This window comes from Choloepus didactylus (assembly GCF_015220235.1).
Source record: "Choloepus didactylus isolate mChoDid1 chromosome 23 unlocalized genomic scaffold, mChoDid1.pri SUPER_23_unloc1, whole genome shotgun sequence".
Taxonomy (NCBI): domain Eukaryota; kingdom Metazoa; phylum Chordata; class Mammalia; order Pilosa; family Megalonychidae; genus Choloepus; species Choloepus didactylus.
Window position 1 is genome coordinate 2,079,366 of NW_023637590.1, and position 21,604 is coordinate 2,100,969.

The window sequence follows — 21,604 nt, forward strand, 5'->3', positions numbered from 1 at the left end:
GCAAAGTAGGTTGTTGGAATTTTGATTGGGATTGCATTGAATCTGTAGATGAGTTTGGGTAGAATTGACATCTTAATGACATTTAGCCTTCCTATCCATGAACATGGAATATTTTTCCATCTTTTAAGGTCCCCTTCTATTTCTTTTAGTAGAGTTATGTAGTTTTCTTTGTATAGGTCTTTTACATCTTTGGTTAAGTTTATTCCTAGGTACTTGATTTTTTTAGTTGCTATTGAAAATGGTATCTTTTCTTGAGTGTCTCTTCAGTTTGTTCATTTCTAGCATATAGAAACATTACTGACTTATGTGCATTAATCTTGTATCCCGCTACTTTGCTAAATTTGTTTATTAGCTCTAGTAGGTGTATCGTTGATTTCTCAGGGTTTTCTAGATATAAGATCATATCATCTGCAAACAATGACAGTTTTACTTCTTCTTTTCCAATTTGGATGCCTTTTATTTCTTTGTCTTGCCGGATTGCCCTGGCTAGCACTTCCAGCACAATGTTGAATAACAGTGGTGACAGCGGGCATCCTTGTCTTGTTCCTGATCTTAGAGGGAAGGCTTTCAGTCTCTCACCATTGAGTACTATGCTGGCTGTGGGTTTTTCATATATGCTCTTTATCATGTTGAGGAAGTTTCCTTCAATTCCTACCTTTTGAAGTGTTTTTATCAAAAAGGGATGTTGGATTTTGTCAAATGCTTTTTCAGCATCTATTGAGATGATCAATTGATTTTTCCCTTTCGAGTTTTTAATGTGTTGTAATACATTGATTGTTTTTCTTATGTTGAACCATCCTTGCATGCCTGGAATGAACCCCACTTGGTCATGGTGTATGATTTTTTTAATGTGTCTTTGGATTCGATTTGCAAGTATTTTGTTGAGGATTTTTGCATCTATATTCATTAGGGAGATTGGCCGGTAGTTTTCCTTTTTTGTAGCATCTTTGCCTGGTTTTGGTATTAGATTGATGTTAGCTTCATAAAATGAGTTAGGTAGTGTTCCATTTTTTTCAATGTTTTGAAAGAGTTTGAGTAAGATTGGTGTCAGTTCTTTCTGGAAAGTTTGGTAGAATTCCCCTGTGAAGCCATCTGGCCCTGGGCATTTATTTGTGGGAAGATTTTTGATGACTGATTGGATCTCTTTGCTTGTGATGGGTTGGCTGAGGTCTTCTATTTCTTCTCTGGTCAGTCTAGGTTGTTCATATGTTTCCAGGAAATTGTCCATTTCTTCTACATTATCCAGTTTGTTGCCATACAGTTGTTCATAATATCCTCTTATAATTTTTTTAATTTCTTCAGGATCTGCAGTTATGTCACCTTTTTCATTCATTATTTTGTTTATATGGGTCTTCTCTCTTTTTGATTTTGTCAGTCTAGCTAGGGGCTTGTCAATCTTGTTGATCTTCTCAAAGAACCAACTTTTGGTGATATTTATCCTTTCTATTGTTTTTTTGTTCTCTATGTCATTTATTTCTGCTTTAATCCTTGTTATTTCTTTTCTTGTACTTGGTTTAGGATTGGTTTGCTGTTCATTTTCTAGCTTCTTCAGTTGATCCATTAGTTCTTTGATTTTGGCTCTTTCTTCCTTTTTAATATATGCGTTTAGTGCTATAAATTTCCCCCTTAGCACTGCTTTTGCTGCATCCCATAGGTTTTGGTATGTTGTGTTCTCATTTTCATTCGTCTCTATATATTTAGCAATTTCTCTTGCTATTTCTTCTTTAACCCACTGATTGTTTAGGAGTGTGTTGTTTAACCTCCAGGTATTTGTGAATTTTCTAAGTCTCTGATGGTTATTGACTTCTAATTGTATTCCATTGTGGTCAGAGAATGTGCTTTGAATAATTTCAATCTTTTTAAATTTATTGAGGCTTGTTTTATGTCCCAGCATATGATCTATTCTGGAGAAAGTTCCGTGAGCACTAGAAAAGTATGTGTATCCTGGTGATTTGGGATGTAATGTCCTGTAGATGTCTGTTAAATCTAATTCATTTATCAGATTGTTTAGGTTTTCAATTTCCTTATTGGTCTTCTGTCTGGTTGATCTATCTATAGGAGAGAGTGATGTGTTGAAGTCTCCCACAATTATTGTGGAAACATCAATTGCTTCCTTTAGTTTTGCCAATGTTTCTCTCATGTATTTTGTGGCACCTTGATTGGGTGCATAGACATTTACGATTGTTATTTCTTCTTGCTGAATTGCCCCTTTTATTAGTATGTAGTGGCCTTCTTTGTCTCTCAAAACATCCCTGCATTTGAAGTCTATTTTATCTGAGATTAATATTGCTACACCTGCTTTCTTTTGGCTGTAGCTTGCATGAAATATTTTTTTCCATCCTTTCACTTTCAGTTTCTTTGTGTCCCTGTGTCTAAGATGAGTCTCTTGTATGCAACATATTGATGGTTCATTTTTTTTGATCCATTCTGCGAATCTATATCTTTTAATTGGGGAGTTTAATCCATTTACATTCAACGTTAAAACCGTGAAGGCATTTCTTGAATCGGCCATCTTATCCTTTGGATTATGTTTGCCATATTTTTCCCTCTCTCTATTAATATCCTTTATTGTACCCATACCGAATCTCTTTAGTACTGAACCTTTCTCCAAGTCTCTCTGTCCTGTCTTTGTTTCTCTGTCTGTAGGGCTCCCTTTAGTATCTCCAGTAGGGCAGGTCTCTTGTTAGCAAATTCTCTCAGCATTTCTTTGTCTGTGAAAAATTTAAGCTCTCCCTCAAATTTGAAGGAGAGCTTTGCTGGATAAAGTATTCTTGGCTGGAAATTCCTCTCACTCAGAATTTTAAATATATCGTGCCACTGCCTTCTTGCCTCCATGGTGGCTCCTGAGTAGTCACTACTTAGTCTTATGCTGTTTCCTTTGTATGTGGTGAATTGCTTTTCTCTTGCTGCTTTCAGAACTTGCTCCTTCTCTTCTATGTTTGACAGTGTGATCAGTATATGTCTCGGAGTGGGTTTTTTTGGATTTATTCTATTTGGAGTTCGCTGAGCATTTATGATTTGTGTATTTATGTTGTTTAGAAGATTTGGGAAGTTTTCCCCAACAATTTCTTTGAATACTCTTCCTAGACCTTTACCCTTTTCTTCCCCTTCTGGGACACCAATGAGTCTTATATTCGGACGTTTCATATTATCTATCATATCCCTGAGGTCCATTTCGAGTTTTTCAATTTTTTTCCCCAGTCTTTCTTTTATGCTTTCATTTTCCATTCTGTCATCTTCCAGGTCACTGATTCGTTGTTCAACTTCCTCTAGTCTTGTACTATGAGTGTCCAGAATCTTTTTAATTTGGTCAACAGTTTCTTTAATTTCCATAAGATCATCCATTTTTTTATTTAGTCTTGCAATGTCTTCTTTATGCTCTTCTAGGGTCTTCTTGATTTCCTTCATATCCCGTACTATGGTCTCATTGTTCATCTTTAGTTCTTTGAGTAGCTGCTCTAGGTGCTGTGTCTCTTCTGGTCTTTTGATTTGGGTGCTTGGGCTTGGGTTATCCATATCGTCTGGTTTTTTCATATGCTTTATAATTTTCTGTTGTTTTTGGCCTCGTGGCATTTGCTGAACTTGATAGGGTTCTTTTAGGGTTTGTAGACCAGTTGAAGTCCTTATGTCTAATTTATCAGATCTACAGCTTCGTGGAGTACACTTTCTCTAACTAGGCAGCAGGTGGCGTCCACGAGCCACCTGTTCTCCACAAGCCAGATCTCCCCTGCTTAGCCTTTTTGGTGAGTGGGGGAGTGAGTCTTGTGGGGCCCAATTGGTGTACCAAGCTTGCGTGTGTAGTTGGTGTTGCCTGCCCTGTATGTGGGGCGTGTTTCTGGGCAGTCGGGGAGGGGGGGTGGCCCTAACAATCAAATCTCCCTGATGATCCTAGAGTTTTAAAGCTGCTGCAATAGTCTAATCCTTCAGTTCAGTCCTGCCACAGTTTGTCTCCGCCACTGACCCACAAGTCTTTGGTATTGGCGTATGGCTCCTGAGACTTGCAAGTGGGCCCCTCTTCCAGGCTGTGCACCCCGGGTCCTCTGTTGAGGGATGACTGTGCTATGTCACAGGTGAGTGCCGTCCCCCCAGGGCAGTTCTGGGCTGCTGGGCTGTGTTGGGAGGCTCCCAGTCTGCTCAAATGATGGCTGAATGGGGCTCTGTTAATTCACACTGCTCCCCCTTCCCAGCTCTGGGACATTCAGCTGAGGTTGCAGGGAAGGCTAATGTCCACGCCCAGTTTTGTGGTGTGTGCCTGTTATTTGAAGCACTTCCGTCACACTGGGTTGTCTGGGGCAGCTCTGGGCTATGGGGCTGGCGATGGGCAGGAGTGTTTCCTGTCCACCAGGATGGTGGCTGTGAGCGGACACCCCCCTTTTCTTGGGAAGTTGTGTTGTTTAGTGAATTTTCTCAGCCACTGGATTATTGCCTTTTGTCTCAGAGCTCTCTTAGTTCTGCTCTTGACTTGACGTGCCCAAATTGCAATTCTTTGAAGCTTTCTGTATTGAGCTTCTTAGAGTAATTGTTTTAGAAAAAGCAAAAAGGATTTAAAAAAAAAAAAACAAAAAAAAAACGGCCCTCCTCAGAGATCTAATGGGTTATTGAAATGCTAATAGACAAAGCAACCAGGGCCATTAAGGAAAGGTGCACAGGGCAGAGAGATCAGCTTTGCTTCGGGATTTGCATATGCGCCTCAAGGCCTGATCTCCGCCCTTCCCCTTTCTGTGTTCACCAGAACTCCAAAAATCCTCTGCTTTTATTTTGGAGTTTTTCGTGTTGTTTTTTTTCTATGCCTGTCTCCTCTCTGCTGGGCTGGCTGCTCTCAGAGTCTCTGGTGTCTGGTCTCAGTCTATCTATGGTTGGAGTTTGAATCAGTAGAATGAGTTTCCGATAAGAGCAGCCACTGCAGTTCTCCCTTCTCCTTCCCGGAGCTGACAGCCCCTCCTCCCCCGGGACTGAGCCTGGCAGGGAGGGGCGCGGGTCCCCTGGCCGCAAAAACTTACAGATTTCGCTGATCTCAGCAGTTCCACGTTTTCATGAGTGTTGTATGAAGTATGCCCAAAGACAGATTGCTCTGTGGTGTCCAGTCCACGCAGTTCCTGGCTTTTTACCTACTTTCCTGGAGGAGTAACTAAAACATACAGCTCACCAGTCTGCCATCTTGCCCCGCCCTCCTAGAACCTTTAAAAGTCTCCCAGTCCTTGCTGACCCACGGTGGCCTGAGGAGGTCTCGCTGACCGCTCTGCGCAGAAACTGACCCGCTGGAGGTGGCTTCCGGCCCTGGGGTACCCGCGGCGGCTACAGCCAGCGGGAGCTGCCATTGCGTCGTGTCCCCTCCCCAGGGAACATGTCTTCGCACAAAGGGCTGAACGGAGTGTGCTCGGTGCACAAGTATCCGGGGACCTTCGCCGGCCAGTCGGTCCACTTCAAGATGACCTCCGTCTGTGGCCACGTGATGACCCTGGATTTCCTGGGTGAGCCCTCCCCAGCCTGCCCTGCTTCCTGCTCGGGAGCGTCCCGGGCAGAGAGGTTTCCGGCACCCCTTAGCCACCGCCCGGCCCCCAGCCAGCTGCCCGTGGGGGTGGAGGGGCTGCTGCTCCTGACGAGTGTGGCCACTGGGCCTCGGTCACTTGGTGGCCGTCCTTACCCCGTTCCCGTTCCCCGGTCGTTGTCTTGGAAGGAAGGTGTCCGCCACCCCGCAGGTGCTTCCCGCTGGGCCCAGGTGCAGTGCCGGGGCCTGGCTGGGATCCCCCCCTGGGCTCTGACCCATGCTCTGCCCCCTGGCCAGGGGCGGGGACCCCCACGAGCTTCTGCATGTCATGTGAGTGCCATCCTGTCCCAGGGCCATTCAAGGACTTACTGTGGCTGCGAGGACAGAGAGCTTAGCCCAGGGAAGGCCTCCGGGTGGTTCTTGCCACTCGGTGATGGCCATGATGACGATGGCGGTGCTGGGGTATGTGGCTGAGCTTTTGGACCCTGAGCTGGGTCGTCAGCTGGCCGGTGGGAGCCAGGATTTGAACTCGACTCCGTGAGATTGTTCTCCAGGGAGTGGGGCCTGAAAGGAAGCAGAGCCGGCCTTAAGTAGACAACTGTGGGGACGTGCGGGATCGGAAGCAGAAGGGTTGGTCCTCTGGGGAGACGGATCGAGCGCCAACATGTGCCGAATGGGGTGGGGTGAACGTAGGGGGCAGGGTTAGGGAAATCCAGGCTGGCATTGAAGACAAGAGGCCCAAGTGGCACGAGCAGTGTTCTGGCCAGTTAAGCCGGGCCAAGGGGAAAGTGCCGGAAGGGGGGCCGGGAGCAGCAGCCTCTGCCCAACTGCCTCAGCTCCTGCAGGGGCTAGGAGGTGCAGTGGGCATCCAGCAGCCAAGCGGAAGGAAAGAAGGAAGTCACGGCAGGACTTTACGCAAAGAGCTGAACTCTCACCCCAGCTCTCCCTGTGGAGCTGGGCCCCTCTGAGCCTCCCATTTATGAAACGGACTCCACCACCGTTCTCCCAGGGTCGTGGCGGCTGTGGGGTGCAGCCTCTGAAACGGAGAAGGCTGATCCCTGTCCTGGGGGCTGTGCTTTATAGGGAAGTATAACAAGTGGGACAAAGTGGACCCCGCGGAGCTGTTCAGCCAGGCCCCGACGGAGAAGAAGGAGGCCAACCCCAAGCTGAACATGGTGAAGTTCCTGCAGGTGTGTGGGGCTGGGCACAGCGGGGTCCCCTGCCAGCCCCTGCACTGAGCGGCCGTCCCTGCCAAGCACTTTCGGGGGTCAGCGGCCCGCGAGTCCTTCCCCGCATCTCGGAAAGGGAGGCCCACCGCCCGCAGCCCCCAGTCTTCCTGCCCTTTCTGCCCACTGCCCCCTGCCAACCCCTGAGCCCCTCTCAGGCCTGCTGCCCCCCCCCCCCCCACCGTCCGCCCACCTGGCACTGAGAGCAGGGCTTCTGTGTTTAAAAAAGGGTTTGTTTTTTCTAATTTTAAAACAAACGCTCGTTCATGATGGAAAACCGGAAAATACAGACAAGGAGAAAGAACAAGCTGTTCATAGTCACGCTGCCAAAGGCGGTCACCGCGAACATCTGGGCTTCTTTCTCCCTGTTTTCTGTGCAGTTATTTTTTTCCCCAGAGTTAAGATCATGTCACAGATGGGATTTTTTTTATCCAAGAAAACAGTGATTCTAAACTGACTTCTTTTCTGAGTGGCTAAGCCAGCCTTGCAGTGGCCAGCACAGCCCAGAAACTTGCCCTAGAATGGGGGTAGGTAGTTCTTGGACCCGGGGGCCGTGGTCCACTTCAGAGCAGGGTGGGGGCGACATCAGACGTGAGCTCAGTGGCCGCGCGGCTCCCCTTGGCGGCCGGCCTCACTGGGGCTCACACCTGAGGCAGGTGTGCGTTGAAATGGGCTGTCGCCCGACAGGTGGAGGGCCGGGGTTGCGACTACATCGTGCTGTGGCTGGACTGCGACAAAGAGGGGGAGAACATCTGCTTCGAGGTGAGTGGGGGGCCTCTCCTGTCACCCCGCACACGGCTGCCCCCCGCCACACCGCTCCTGGGCTGAGGCGGGGAGGAGACCTTGCTCGCGTCAAAGTGCCTTTTCCCCCCCTTTATTTTGGAAATTTTCTGGGTGCTTTAAAAACACTTCCCTTGCTGGGGACACTGCCTCGGACACTGTGTGAGCAAATGCCAAAGGGGCGGAATCTTCTAGGGCAGCAGGGACGGTCGGGGAGGGGCGTCTGTGCAAGTGGCAGAGTGGGGCCAAACCGGGCCCAGCACGCCGTCCTCTGGGCCCGCGGGGTCGATGACCGCCGTCACGTGGACGTTCCAGCCTCGGCTTTGCCCCGCAGCACACCCCGTCCCCTCCGCTCACCTCCGTGCAGCCCCATCTCCGTTTGCCACCATGACAGATGCCACGCAGCGCATCAGCTTAACACCAGGCATTTATGGTGCAATCAGGCACAGTCGAGGCGTCAGCAGGGCTCTGCCTTCTCCCCAAAGTCTCTGGGGGTCTGGCACGGGCTCGCCGCCATCCTTGGGGCTCCCTGGGCTTGCGTCGCTGCCCCCCATCTTCGTGCGGCCATCTCCCTCTCCTTGGGGACCGACTTCTGGCTCCTCTCCGGCGCCTCCAAGAACACAGGCTGAGGCCCATCCTGGCTCGGCCGGCCACACCTCAAGATAAGGACATCTCCACGGGGTCCTGCTTGCAAACGGCTGCGCGCCCACGGGGGCCTGGGTGACAATTAAGAACGTGCTTTTTGTTGGGCTCCATCATTCCATCCACCACGGGCCCCCTTTCTGTCCCAGGAGCCGTCCCTGCAGGGAAGCCAGTGACCCTCTTCCCTGGGCCACAGGTACTCACCTCTCCAGGGCCCACCGAGCTGTGACTCCTCACGGGGCCATGTTCGAGCCTTTGCCCCCCCCACCAGCTCTCTCCCAGGGCCCAGCAGACCCTCAGGGGAGCACCCAGCACCCCAAGGCCCAGCGCTGCCCTCCGTCCCTCCCCCAACAGCTCTGGGGCTCTCCCCCTTCAGAAACAAAGCCATTTCCCCATGGTGACACCTCCACCTGCGCAGCCTTCTCGGGGGCCTGGGCTCCAGGACCCGCTCTGTGCAGCGTCCGTCTGCTCCACGGAGGATCCGTGTCAGCCCCGAGCTGCCAGAGTCCCCACCTGCAAGCCAGGAGCCGCCAGCTGCCTTCCACTCTTCCTGCCCTTTTCCTTGACGTCGTCACTCGTCCGTCCCGCTCTTTTTCTCCAGTACCTGCAAACACCGACCCCCAGCACTCCCTCCTCCTAGAAGGCAGGGACATGCGTCGCGTGGGATGGATTTGGCACTTACAGGTGTCCCTTGCATCCTGGGTAGTAGCGTTTCTTGGTTAAGAAGGGATGGAGGCAGGAGGAAGAGGAGAGACTTGGCAGCTGGAGTAGCGGGAGCAAGAAACCGGTATTTGGACATCTTATAGCTAGAAGGACAAGGATGCCCCATGGTAGGGAACTGTGGGGAGCCTAAGGCCCCCGGAGAGAGAAGGTGACAGGGGAAGGGCCTGACAGGCCCGGCAGCAGGGGTCCCACACCCACCCTGTCCCCCAGGTCCTCGACGCCGTCCTGCCCATCATGAACAAGGCCTCCAGTGGCGAGAAGACCGTGTTCCGGGCCAAGTTCAGCTCCATCACAGACACCGACATCTGCAGCGCCATGGCCCGCCTGGGCGAGCCCGACCACAACGAGGCGCTCTCGGTGGATGCCCGCCAGGAGCTGGACCTGCGCATCGGCTGTGCCTTCACCAGGTGGGCGGCCGGCCCGGCCCTGCACCCCACACCCCCTCAGCCAGGGCACCTGCCCGCACTCCCCCCAGTCCATGGGCCCCAGGCCTCCACGAGCCCCGCGTGAGCGGCAGTGAGTTAGGAGGTTGTCAGCGTCTTGAAAGCCCCAAGAAAATTGTGTGTCCTGGCTGCCCCTTACACGGCCCTCACCTCCTCCCAGCACCCGCCTCGCCTGGCCCAGTGCAGGGCTCACACCCACCTTCGATGCCAACGTCCCGAGCCAGTGCCTGAGGCAAACATCACCCCGGCCCCCCACCCGCCTCTCGCTCCAGGTTCCAGACGAAATATTTCCAGGGGAAATACGGCGATTTAGACAGCTCTCTCATCTCCTTCGGGCCCTGCCAGACCCCTACGCTGGGCTTCTGCGTGGAGCGACACGACAAAATCCAGTCCTTCCGTCCGGAGACCTACTGGGTGCTACAGGCCAAGGTTCGCTGTCCATTTTCGGGGCGCGCCAGGGCTTTCCGGGGTTACAGAGGGGCTCCTCACTGTGTAATTACATGATTGAAACTCTCCCTGAGGCTTGCCAGGCTCTCCTGCGGGCCAGGGGCCGTGCCGAGCTCTCTGCCCGCACTGCACCGTGGCCTTCTCTCACGGGTCCTCTTTCGTCCTGCTCCCCGCAGGTGACCGCCGACAAAGACCGAGTTCTCCTGTTGGACTGGGACCGAGTGAGGGTGTTCGACCGGGAGATCGCACAGATGTTCCTAAACATAACGAAGCTGGAGAAGGAAGCCCAGGTGCGCCCGGCTCTGCCCACACCTGTCGCGCTTCGGCTCGGGTGGGGGCGGCTCTCGGAAGCCTCTGGCCAGACAAATGGCTCATAACCCAGGGTGACATCTTACTCCCCCGTCTCGAATGCAGACACTTCTGGGGACGAAGAACGGTTACTCTCGCACGTACACACGTGTCTAAGTCCCTCCCCTGGAGGTATCTGTGCCCCGCACGCTGGCAACAGTGTGTCACACACCTGCTCGAGACTGTTCGCCACACACTCCCACACTCACACCCCACGGCCCTGCCAGGCCCTTTCCACTCGCCTTCCCACACGACCCGGTGGGCGCTGCCTCCTGGCAGGACTCCACGTCGCACGGGTGTCCTTTTCCTGTGACACCGGAAGCCCCTGACTGTGGCTGGACCTCGTGCACGTTGACCTGCTCACACAGTGTCACACGAACTCAGTCGGCTTCTGTGGCCTCTGACCGCCTCGTGTCTCCTCGTCAGGGTTCTTGCACCAGAAGGAAATGCCACCTGGCTGCTGGAAGGGGGTGGGATGGGTGGGGTGGCCTGGCAAGGCCCTGGCTGCACGGGCGCGGCTGTCTCAGTTTGCCAGAGCCGCTGTGACCAGCTGTGCACAGTGGGTGGCCTCATAGGCATTTATTGGCTCACAGCTTGGAGGCCGGAGGTCCAAACCGAGGCGTCAGCAAGGCCCTGCTTTCTCCCCCAAGTTGTGGTGTCCTGGTGGGGCCTGCTGCAGCCCCGGGGGCTCCGTGGCTTCTGTCTCCGCTGCCTGTCATGTGGTCCCCTCTGCCGGCTCCCGCAATGCCGCTCTTTGTGAGGCCTCCAGGCACACAGAGGCAGGCCCACCTCCTCCAGTGTGGCCACAGCCAAGCAGGGTCTCTGATAACCCCATTCACAGAGGAGTCCTCACCCTGACTCATCATAACTTATTCAGAGAAACTTTACAAATGGGTTTGTACTCCAGGAAGGCAGCTCGAGGCTTGAGCATGTTTTTTGTGGGGATGTTCTAGTTTGCTAATGCTGCCGGGATGCAAAACACCAGAAATGGATTGGCTTTTATTAAAAGGGTTTATTTGGTTACACAGTTACAGTCTTAAGGCCATAAAGTGTCCAAGGTAACACATCATCAATCGGGTACCCTCACTGGAGGATGGACAATGGCGTCCGGAAAACCTCTGTTAGCTGGGAGGGCACATGGCTGGTGTCTGCTCCAAGTTCTGGGTTCAAAATGGTTTTCTCCCAAGACGTTCCTCTCTAGGCCGCAGCTCCTCAAAAATGTCACTCTTAGTTGCTGTTGGAGCGTTTGTCCTCTCCTAGCTTCTTTGTAGCAAGAGTCTGCTTTCAACTGCTGTCTTCAAACTGTCATCTGCAGCTCCTCTCTCAGCTCCTGTGCGTTCTTCAAAGTGTCCCTGTTGGTTGTAGCAAGCTTGCTCCTTCTCTCTGAGCTTATATAGTGCTCCAGTAAACTAATCAAGGCCCACACTGAATGGACGGGGCCACATCTCCATGGAAATTATCCAGTCAGAGTCATCACCCATAGTTGGGTGGGGCGCATCTCCATGGAAACACCCAAAGAATTACAATCTAATCAACACTGATACATCTGCCTGCACAAAATTGCATCAAAGATAATGGCGTTTGGGGGACATAATACATTCAAACTGGCACAGGGACCAACTGTGGTCTTTGCAGCAAATGCCCTGCAGTCTTGGGGCTTGGCCAGGCCGCCTCTAGCCTGCCCCCCGTCCTCCTCAGGCCCGTCTTTGGGTGTCCTCTTTGCCTCCCATGCAGCTGCCCCTGGCTTCCAGAGCTGCTCCTCGCGTACCCCATCAGCAGCCTCCCTTCAGGGACACCGTCCCCCCTGCAGCTCCCCCTGGGTGGCCGCCCGGCCTTCCCTCCTGCCCACATCCAGTCTGGACTCACCACCACCCTGCACGAGTGTCAGTGCCCACATCTGTCTGTCTGGAACCCAGAGGGCCCTGCCTTTGCCAGCCCCACGTGGCATGGGCAAGGGGCTGGGTTGTTTGGATTGTTTTTGCTGTAGGCAAAACAAAAAGTTGTCTCTTCTGACAACTTTTTGGTCCAGAGATTGGAAAAGCCAGCCGAGTGCTGCCCACGGCCTCCGTGGCATTTACAAAAATTTCAGAGACGTTACAAGCATTTAAAAATTGCAAGGTTTCACATAAAAATCCTGATTTCCGGCGTTGTGTGGGAAATTGGAAGACACAGTGATCCTAGCAGGCCCAGCGGGCAATAGGGCCCACCCTGGGACAGGCACCCAGAGCCAGCCCCTCCTTGTGGGCTGCCTGTCTGCCTTCTGGAAGATTCTGAACTTGGAGCCCCTTCTCTTGACTCTTGCTCCCATAACTCCAGGTCTTGTTCTTTTCCTAGAAAAGAATTTTCACTCTTTGTCCCTTTCTGGCCCTAAATAAACATTTAATGAAGTCTCTAGATAGCCAGGAAGAGTGGATTTGAGAAGCAGGCAGACCCTCCCATCCGGGAACCACGCATCTTGGCGTCTGGTATCATGGCGTCTTCCTCCCCTAACCTCGCTGCCTCTGTCCCCTCCAGGTGGAGGCCACCAGCAGGAAGGAAAAGGCCAAGCAGAGGCCGCTGGCCCTGAACACCGTGGAGATGCTGCGTGTGGCCAGCTCCTCCCTGGGTACGTGCGGGCGTTTCCAGAAGCCCCACGGGCATCTGGGGGCGGGCACCCGGCGGCCACCTGGGGTGAGGGGACGCAGGGCTGACCCTCCCCTCGGCTCAGCACCACCCTCCGCGCGGGGACACACGGCTCGGAGGGAATCCGGGGCCGCACACAGATTCCATCTTCAGAAGGTTCAGGGTAGCAGCAAGTGAAAATCTGCCAGAGAGAGGATTCCGTGTTGCAGGGTGGCTGGTTGACCCTCGACAGCTTCTGCGAATTTGCGTGGGGTTAACATGGATGTTTCATCCTGTCACACGGACAGACTGCTCCTACCAGGTGTCCGAGGGGCTCCCAGCAGGAGCAAACACAGGGAAGGTTCCGGAAAGTCCCACCTCCAGGGCAGGGCCTGCAGAAGCATTTAATCCAGGAGGGTTCCAGCTCTGGGGCCTTGTTTTGGAGCCTCTGTGGCCTCCTGAGGAAAAGTGGGCAGCGACAGCACCCCTCTCTGGGCTACATGAGGATTAAATGACCTGAAGCGTATATCTTAACAGCAGTGATGAGGATGTCACGCGTGAGACGGACGTCCTGACGTTAGTCCCAGGGCAGTGTCCGAGGCCCCTCCTGCCACCGGCTTGGAACGTGCTGGAACAGGGTCCCTCAGCCTCGCTCCCTCGGGGGTGAAGAGGGGCTGGGCTGGGAAGCTGGTGGTCTCTGACCCGCTGGTAGCCTCTCGGCGTCTGCTTCCGGAAGCCCGGGGCCTCGGGAAACGGTGCGCAGGAGGACAGCATGGACTTGGTACCAGCCTCCACTGGTGGGGGTAGCAGGAGCCGAGCCACCCCCCTCTCACCAGGGTCCACATCTGCCGGAGTGGCCATGACACATACCACACACCAGGTGGCTTCAACGACAGGAACGTACCGTTGCAAATCTCCTGTGCTTGTAATGACCCGTCATCTAGGATCGAGGCCCTGATTCAGTGTGGCCTCAGCTCAGTGGGGTCTTAAGAGATCCCATTTTCAACAGGTTCACACTTTGTGGGGGACGAGACTCAGTCTCCATCAGCCCTGGGGGTGCTGTGAGGACAGAGCACCCCTGGGGGCCCCCCGCACACTCCCGGCCACTGACCCCTCGTCTCCCGCAGGCCTGGGGCCGCAGCACGCCATGCAGACGGCGGAGCGGCTCTACACACAGGGCTACATCAGCTACCCGCGGACCGAGACCACTCACTACCCGGAGAACTTCGACCTGAAGGGCCCACTGCGGCAGCAAGCCAACCACCCCTACTGGGCCGACACGGTGCGTGGGGGGCTGGCGGGGGACCCCGTGCCGCCCCCAAGGCCCCGGCTCCCCCCCTGGCAGGCGAACGGCCGGGCCCAGACACAGACTCTGCCTTGTTTTCTGCCCCGCAGGTGAAGCAGTTGTTGGCGGACGGCATCAACCGCCCCCGGAAAGGGCACGATGCTGGGGACCACCCCCCAATCACACCCATGCGGGCAGCCACGGAGGCTGAACTAGGTGTCCGCTCCCCCCACCCCGACACACACGCTCCTCGGGCCCTGGGGTTCGGGGTGGGAAGCTAAAGGGTCATGGAGGCCATTGTGCTCCATCACAGGGGACAGGGACGGGGCGGGGGTCCAGGATGTGCAGCGCGAGCCGAGTGCAGTGCAGCGGGCAAGCGTACAAAGGCCCTGGGGCCACGAGGCCAGGCGGGAGATGAGAGGGCTTTAGAGGGGACAGGACGCAGAAGGGGAGCAACTCCTCCCATATTGTCCCTGGCTGGGCATTGTGGGAGCTGGGGCCCCCCACCGGGCTCCCAGGTGACCCCCTCCTGTCCCCGGCCCAGGGGGCGACGCCTGGCGGCTGTACGAGTACATCACCCGCCACTTCATCGCCACGGTCAGCGCCGACTGCAAGTACCTGCAGAGCTCCATCTCCTTCAGGATCGGGCCCGAGCACTTCTCCTGCTCGGGGAGGACCGTCCTCTCGCCAGGTAGAAGCCAGGCCCCCGCCCACCGCCTCCCCCTCAGACCTGGGGCAGGGGTCCCCCGATCCACGGCACCCCGTGTGTGTGTGTGTGCAGGCTTCACGGAGATCATGCCCTGGCACAGCGTGCCCCTGGAGGAGAGCCTGCCCGCCTGCCAGAGGGGCGACGCCTTCCCGGTCAGCGAGGTGAAGCTGCTGGAGAAGCAGACCAACCCCCCTGATTACCTGACGGAAGCTGAGCTCATCACGCTCATGGAGAAGCACGGCATCGGTGGGTGCGCCCACCCGGGGCCCAGCCCGTCCACTGGGACCCTCATCTCCGGGGGAGGGCAGGGGGCCGGGCCTCCGTGGGGCCTCATGCTGCACCCTGGGGTGCCACAGGGCTGACACACCCTCAAAAGTCGGGTCAGAATCCCCAGCAAGTCCACGTAACCAGCTGTGCCCATCCCGTAACCGAGCAACTGGCAGTCCCCAGGCTCTCCCGGGAGCTGTGGCCCTGCCAGGGCAGTGGGAGACCCTGGGATGGGGACAGGCAGCAGTTCTGGGTCAGAACGGGCAGGGGGCTTGGAGGCATCGGCCTTCTGGGGAGCAGGTGCCCCTGCCAGGGCCCCGGGCCTGGGGGCTGCGGCCCGTCTCCATGCCCAGCACTCGCTCCGCCAGCGCTGCCCGGCCCGACGCACACCCCTGGCTGCGCAGACCCGCCCAGGGATGCGACGGGGCTGGGACAGTGAGGGCCGGGTAGCGGGCTCCCTCCGTTAGCTGTCGGCCTGGCAGGTCCCTCGGGAGCTTCTCGCCATGCTCTGGGTCCTGAAGTGGCCTCAGCACCTTTGGCCGGGGAGCCTGGGCTCCAGCCTGCTCCGCCCCAGGGCCCTGGGGTGCTTGAGCTGTCCTCTGGGTGTGGGCCACCCCTTCTCGCCCTGGGGCAGGGGCACCCTCGCTGGGTTGGGACAATGGCATGGGGGACGGGGGCTTTGCAGACGCCCAGGGCAGCAGCGGGCGGGCATGATGCTTTCTCAGAGCTGCCAGACCTGGGTCCGGGCCCAGCCTCCTCCCTGTGAGCTGTGCCACCTGCTGTCCCCTTGGCCTCTGAGCTCCGCACGACCCCAGGCCCCTTGGCCACTGAACCCTGGTCCCTTCACATGTGAAGTTCTCCTCAGAGTTGCTTTGGGAGGGAAAAAGCAGATTGTGTGTCTGGCAAATGCACAAGAAGCTCATCTTTTTCACCCCTCAACGGGCACGGTCCCAGCCAGAAATGCCTCCTCCTCGATTTTGTCTTCTCCAAGCAGGCTTTCAGGGTGTGCAGGCAGGTGGGGCCTGCCCTTGGGACCGGTGAGGCAAAGCCACACTCCAGAGGGACCCTGAGAAGGGGCGGGGGCAGGACACAGGCCACGGGCTGGTACCGGCCAGGTCTGGAAGGGTCCGGAAGGGGGGGGCGTGCCTGTGAGCATCACCTGGGTCTGTGTGTGTTGACGGGAGTTTCCAGTAAGACTTCATTTACAGAAACAGGTGTCAGGCTGGCCCCTGTCCTAGCCCCAGGACGGCCTGGAGCCTGTAAGCAGGGAGCTCCGTCTCAGCCCTGCCCAGCTTCTCGCTGGTGGCACGGCCTGTCTCCAGAGAGGTCCTTGGGGCAGGCTGACTTCGGATGTGTAAGGAAACAGAAGTCGCCCCTCCTCGCTCTCCCCAGGCTGTGGTGGTCTGTGATCTGGAATCTCGGGGACACATGGAAGCAGTGAACGAGGGGTGGCTGTCTGAACCCCGAGGCCCCTCACCCCCCTCTTGGTGTGGTTCTGGGCGTGGGGGATTTTCAGCCCCTGGGCAGGGAGCTCCCACCCTCACCGCTGACCCCACTTCTGGAGTCAGCAAGACCTGATCCCATCCACCATACTGTGATTTTAAAGTGCTGGTCGAGTGGGTCAGTGGACGTGCCCTCCGGATGGACACCTGATAGCTTGTCCATGACGTCCTCACAGACGAGTTGGGCAAGACGGGCTGTGCGTCCCTGCACGGCGGTGGGTTACGACAGCCGAAGCACGTGGCAAAAGGCGGCAGGGCGTTGGGGCGTTGAAAACAGCCAAAGTGGCCCTGAAACCACATGGCACCATCATGCCCCATGCACAGTGAGGGAGGGGCACATGTCAGTCTCCCCGGCTTGGCTGCTCTCTCTGGAATATTCCGCCCTAGGCAGAGATGGGAGCAGGGCTTTGCGAGGGAAGGAGGGCACCGAGGTGGGGAGAGGCTCTCATGTTCCGGAAGGGGACAGGACCATGAGGGTGCGGGTACTAGAGAGCCGATTCGGGAGCAGGGCACAGCAAGTTGCGTGGCCTTGGCCGAGCTCCTTAACCCTTCTGGGCCCGTGTCCTCGTCTGTAAAATGGGGTCATTCCTCCAGTGCCGTGAGAGCCGCCCCTGGATTTAGCCCACAAAATGCAGTGTGCCCGGTGCCCGCGGGTGGCAAACACAGTGTGGGAGAGAGGCGGGGCGGGCACAGAGCAGCCTCGCCCTTGCAGGGACGGATGCCAGCATCCCCGTGCACATCAACAACATCTGCCAGCGGAACTACGTCACCGTGGAGACCGGGCGCCGGCTCCGGCCCACCAACCTCGGCATCGTCCTGGTGCACGGCTACTACAAGATTGGTGAGCTGGCATGGCCCCCCTGGCCCATCAGCCCAGAGCCGCCTCCAGATGGGCCTGGGTTCCCTGCCTACCCCTCTCCAGTTCCCACTGTGAGGGTGCTGCACCGGGGACCCCCTGGACCCACCAAGAGCAGGGCTGGGTGCACGTGATGGACAAACAGAGCTGTGCAAGGGAACCCAAAGGGGCGGTGAGGGCCTGGGGTCCTAGCCGTGGCACTCGTCTCCGCTCCACCCGGTAAGACCCCGCAGGGACCCAGGGATGGACAAATGCAGAGCCGGCCTGAGGACTGCCAGGAGCTTGTCTGCAGCCCCGTCCCAGAGACAGAGGCTGGCCCGGCCACTGTGCCCGGGGTCTTCCCGGGGCCTGTTGATGGTGAGCGCGGGGCCGGCCTGGGACTGTCCCCGAGCTCACGACAGCCTCGCCCGTCCTGCCGGCAGACGCGGAGCTGGTGCTGCCCACCATCCGCAGCGCAGTCGAGAAGCAGCTGAACCTGATCGCCCAGGGCAAGGCCGACTACCAGCAGGTCCTGGAGCACACCCTGGACATCTTCAAGAGGAAGTTCCACTACTTCGTCGACTCCATCGCCGGTAGGGTCTGCCTGCTTCATGCCCCTTGGCACGAGGAGCCTCTGTCAGGGCCCCTGGCCCAGCCCAAGCGCATCAGCCCCCAGCTCAGGCCTGCGTGCCCCGGGCCTCTGTCTGCCCCTCCTGAGGGGCACACTCACACCGAGATCCTTGACCTGATGTGCCAGCCCCTTCCGGCCTCTCCTGGCCTGCCCAGTCCCACTGAGGTGTCCGTGGGCCAGTAGAGCAGGGCCCTGAGCCCTGTACGGGCACCTAAGCACTGTGCCCAGGGTCCTCCCCCACCCAGCCTGCCGCCCACCCAGCCTCCTCCATCCCAGGGATGGCCATGACTCTCCTGGGCCCCCTTCCTTTTCAGGCATGGACGAGCTGATGGAGGTGTCCTTCTCACCCCTGGCAGCCACGGGCAAGCCCCTGTCCCGGTGTGGGAAGTGCCACCGGTTCATGAAGTACATCCAGGTGGGTGGGGGGAGCTGGAGGGTGCTCCGTGGCCATCCCTCAGCCTGAGGTGTCCTCGCTGCAGACTTGGGCAAGTCCTTTTTAGGCCTCTGCTTTGTCTCCGATCGTCCAGGAAGTTATTTATTTTCCTCGTTGCTCCACAAAAACAACTGGGAGGCCTAAAGCAGCCTTGCCAACAGGCACCCACAATTTCCCCACAGCCCAGGGAGCACACGGCTGCCAGATAACTTAGACACGTTGCCCAGCTTTCCTAGCACCACGTTACTTGCTGTCACACGTGTTCACCTACATGATGGGTTTTAGAATGGCCAGGCGTCACATGGGGTGCTGGGGGCTTGACGTGTGTGGGGAGCCTTGCCTGAGTGGGTGCCTCCAGGCGAGCAGCATGTCCGAGTTACAGAGGGGAAGTAGAGGCAGACAGGCAGTGGGGAGGCCCCATGGCCCTGTGCCTCCCCCCGTGTCACCACAGGCCAAGCCGAGCCGCCTGCACTGCTCCCACTGCGACGAGACCTACACGCTCCCCCAGAACGGCACCATCAAGCTCTACAAGGAGCTGCGGTGCCCGCTGGACGATTTCGAGCTGGTGCTGTGGTCCTCTGGCTCGCGGGGCAAGAGCTACCCTCTGTGCCCCTACTGCTACAACCACCCACCTTTCCGGGACATGAAGAAAAGTGAGCGCCCCTGGGCCACCCCCACAGTCCCCACCATCGCATCTCTGTGCCGACCCCAGTCTGGCCCCAGGGTGGGGGGCAGCCCCTTGCCCTGCCCTCAGGAGCTCCCGGGAGCCAAGGTGGGGTGACGGGGGGTTCTCTAGGGGGTCCCGCTGCCCAGGTGGTCTAACATCTTCTCTCCAAGTTGGAATTGGCGGTCAAAGCCGAGCAGGGGCTGCTGGGTCGTCACCTGGTTGGGGTGATAGAAGTAGCAGATAGTGGCACCCACTGGCAGGAGGTCTGCTCTCTGGCGGCCGTTGTCACTGCGCCGGGCCTTACTGTTGGAGAGTGGAGGGTGTGTACAGAGCGAGTGTGCGGGCGGTAGAGAGTGCCAGCCGGGGATCCAAAGGCAGTCACAGGGCTCTGCCCATCTCCACAGCAGGGCCATCTCCTCTGCACTCCACACCGCCCCTTAGGGTGTATCATCGTCACATAGTGCAGACGAGGAATGGGGTGCAGAGAGTAAGGCATTCACCTGCATTGCCGGGTCTGCGGGGAGCCCACAGGGCCTGGGCTGCCAGGAAGGGAGTGGGGCACCAGCCCTACCCTCCAGCAGCTTCCAGAGCAGCCAAGCCTTTTCAGGAGGCCCAGGCCCAGGAGGGCCACAAGAGCTGGGGAAACAAAGGGAAGGGCCTGTGGCCTTGGCTGGAGGCAGCCGGGTGGGCTTCCTGGAGGCGGTGTGTGTCCTAGCTGAGCCTTGAAAATTGAGATGGCTTTAGAAAAGCAGGGGTGGGGGAGATGGGGGCGCAGTACAGGTCCCTGGGCCAGGAGTGAGCAAGGGCCTTCCCCCTCCCCCCAGAGTGGGTCTGAGAAGTGTTTCCCGCTGGGGCGAAGGATCTTGGACCTCTAGAGAAGGGGGTTACAGGGTTGCAGGGCAGAGGGTAAGCGGGGCAGTGCTGCCTGGAGCCACCGGGGCGTGGGGAGCGGTGGGCGGGGCGGGCGAGATGGGCGGGGGGGAGCGGGTGGGCGGGGCGGGCGAGATGGGCGTGGGGGAGCGGGTGGGCGGGGCGGTCGAGACGGGCGTGGGGAGTGGGTGGGCGGGGCGGGCGAGATGGGCGTGGGGAACGGTGGGCGGGGCGGGCGAGGTGGGCGGGGTGGACGAAGTGGGCAGAAGAGCGGGTGGGCGGGGCGGACGAGGGGAGCATGGGGAGCGGTGGGCGGGGCGGACGAAGTGGGCTGAAGAGTGGGTGGGCGGGGCGGGCGTGGGGCGCGGTGGGCGGGGTGTAGGCGTAGGGTGGGGCGGGCGTGGGGAGTGGTGGGCGGGGCGGAGGCGTGGGCGTAGGGGTGGGGCAGGCGGGGTGGACGAAGTGGGCTGAAGAGCGGGTGGGCGGGGCGGACGAAGTGGGCGTGGTGGGGGCGGGGGGCGTAGGCGTACGGGGTGGGGCGGTGAGCGGGGCGGACGAGGTGGGCTGAAGAGCGGGTGGGCGGGGCGGACGAAGTGGGCGTGGTGGGGGCGTGGGCGTACGGGGTGCGGCGGTCGCGGTGGGCGGGGCGGACGAGGCGGGCTGAAGAGCGGGTGGGCGGGGCGGACGCGTAGGCGTACGGGGTGGGGCGGTCGCGGTGGGCGGGGCGGACGAGGTGGGCTGAAGAGCGGGTGGGCGGGTGGACGCGTAGGCGTATGGGTGGGGTGGTCGCGGTGGGCGGGGCCCGCGCGCCTTCTGAGCCGCGCGCCTCCCCGCGCACGCGCGCGTCCTCGCAGGCATGGGCTGCAACGAGTGCACGCACCCCAGCTGCGCGCACTCGCTGAGCATGCTGGGCATCGGGCAGTGCGTGGAGTGCGAGAGCGGCGTGCTGGTGCTGGACCCCACGTCGGGCCCCAAGTGGAAGGTGGCCTGCAACCGCTGCAGCGTGGTGGCGCACTGCTTCGAGAACGCCCACCGCGTGCGCGTGGCCCCCGACACCTGCGCCGCCTGCGAGGCCGCCCTGCTCGACGTGGACTTCAACAAGGCCAAGTCCCCGCTGCCCGGCGACGACACGCAGCACACGGGCTGCGTCTTCTGCGACCCGGTCTTCCAGGAGCTGGTGGAGCTGAAGCACGCGGCCGCCTGCCACCCCATGCACCGCGGCGGCCCGGGGCGCAGGCAGGGCCGGGGCCGGGGCCGGGGGCGGCGGCCGGTGGGCAAGCCCACCCCGCGGCGGCCCAAGGACAAGATGTCAGCCCTGGCCGCCTACTTCGTGTGAGGGCGGCAGACCCCCGCGCGGTCCTCATTTGGGACGTCCCCATCCCCGCTCCCACCCACCCGACTCCATTAAAACGCATTTTGCATTTCGCTTCAGAGCCAGGAGCTCAGCCGCCTTTGTTGGTGCAAAGATGTCAGAGAATGGAGCGCGTCCCTGGGGCTCCCTCCTCCCCTCCCAGCGCTCCCGCCTCTCCTCAGCCTGCACGCGCGTCCTGGGGGGCTTCCCCTCCCCTGCCCGCGTGCTTTTGGCGCAAACCATCAAGTAGCAGGCAATGCCACTGCTGTTTACGGGGAGGAAGGGGCTGACAGCAGCAGAGCACCCGGCAGGTGTCGGAGGGGAGACGGGCCCTCTCTGCCCCTGCCTCGGGAACC

General features: G+C 58.1%; 1 protein-coding gene across 3 annotated transcripts in view; it reads left to right on the forward strand.

Moving 5' to 3' along the window:
* TOP3B (DNA topoisomerase III beta) overlaps positions 1-21,330 on the forward strand; it is a 31,622-nt gene extending 10,292 nt beyond the window's left edge. The window contains exons 3-18 of one of the 3 annotated variants that reach the window (XM_037823615.1): positions 5,340-5,471; positions 6,572-6,678; positions 7,402-7,476; positions 9,070-9,266; positions 9,575-9,731; positions 9,926-10,039; positions 12,612-12,702; positions 13,826-13,980; positions 14,094-14,199; positions 14,528-14,674; positions 14,765-14,938; positions 17,174-17,302; positions 17,740-17,889; positions 18,242-18,342; positions 18,812-19,013; positions 20,752-21,330. In XM_037823615.1, the coding sequence (XP_037679543.1) occupies positions 5,340-5,471; positions 6,572-6,678; positions 7,402-7,476; positions 9,070-9,266; positions 9,575-9,731; positions 9,926-10,039; positions 12,612-12,702; positions 13,826-13,980; positions 14,094-14,199; positions 14,528-14,674; positions 14,765-14,938; positions 17,174-17,302; positions 17,740-17,889; positions 18,242-18,342; positions 18,812-19,013; positions 20,752-21,233 (2,519 nt within the window). In that variant the 3' untranslated portion in view covers positions 21,234-21,330. Of the gene's footprint in view, positions 1-5,339; positions 5,472-6,571; positions 6,679-7,401; positions 7,477-8,645; positions 8,780-8,804; positions 8,967-9,069; positions 9,267-9,574; positions 9,732-9,925; positions 10,040-12,611; positions 12,703-13,825; positions 13,981-14,093; positions 14,200-14,527; positions 14,675-14,764; positions 14,939-17,173; positions 17,303-17,739; positions 17,890-18,241; positions 18,343-18,811; positions 19,014-20,751 lie in introns of those variants that run through there. The other 2 variants (XM_037823617.1, XM_037823616.1) reach the window with 2 other exon arrangements.
* The last annotated feature ends 274 nt before the right edge of the window (positions 21,331-21,604 follow it).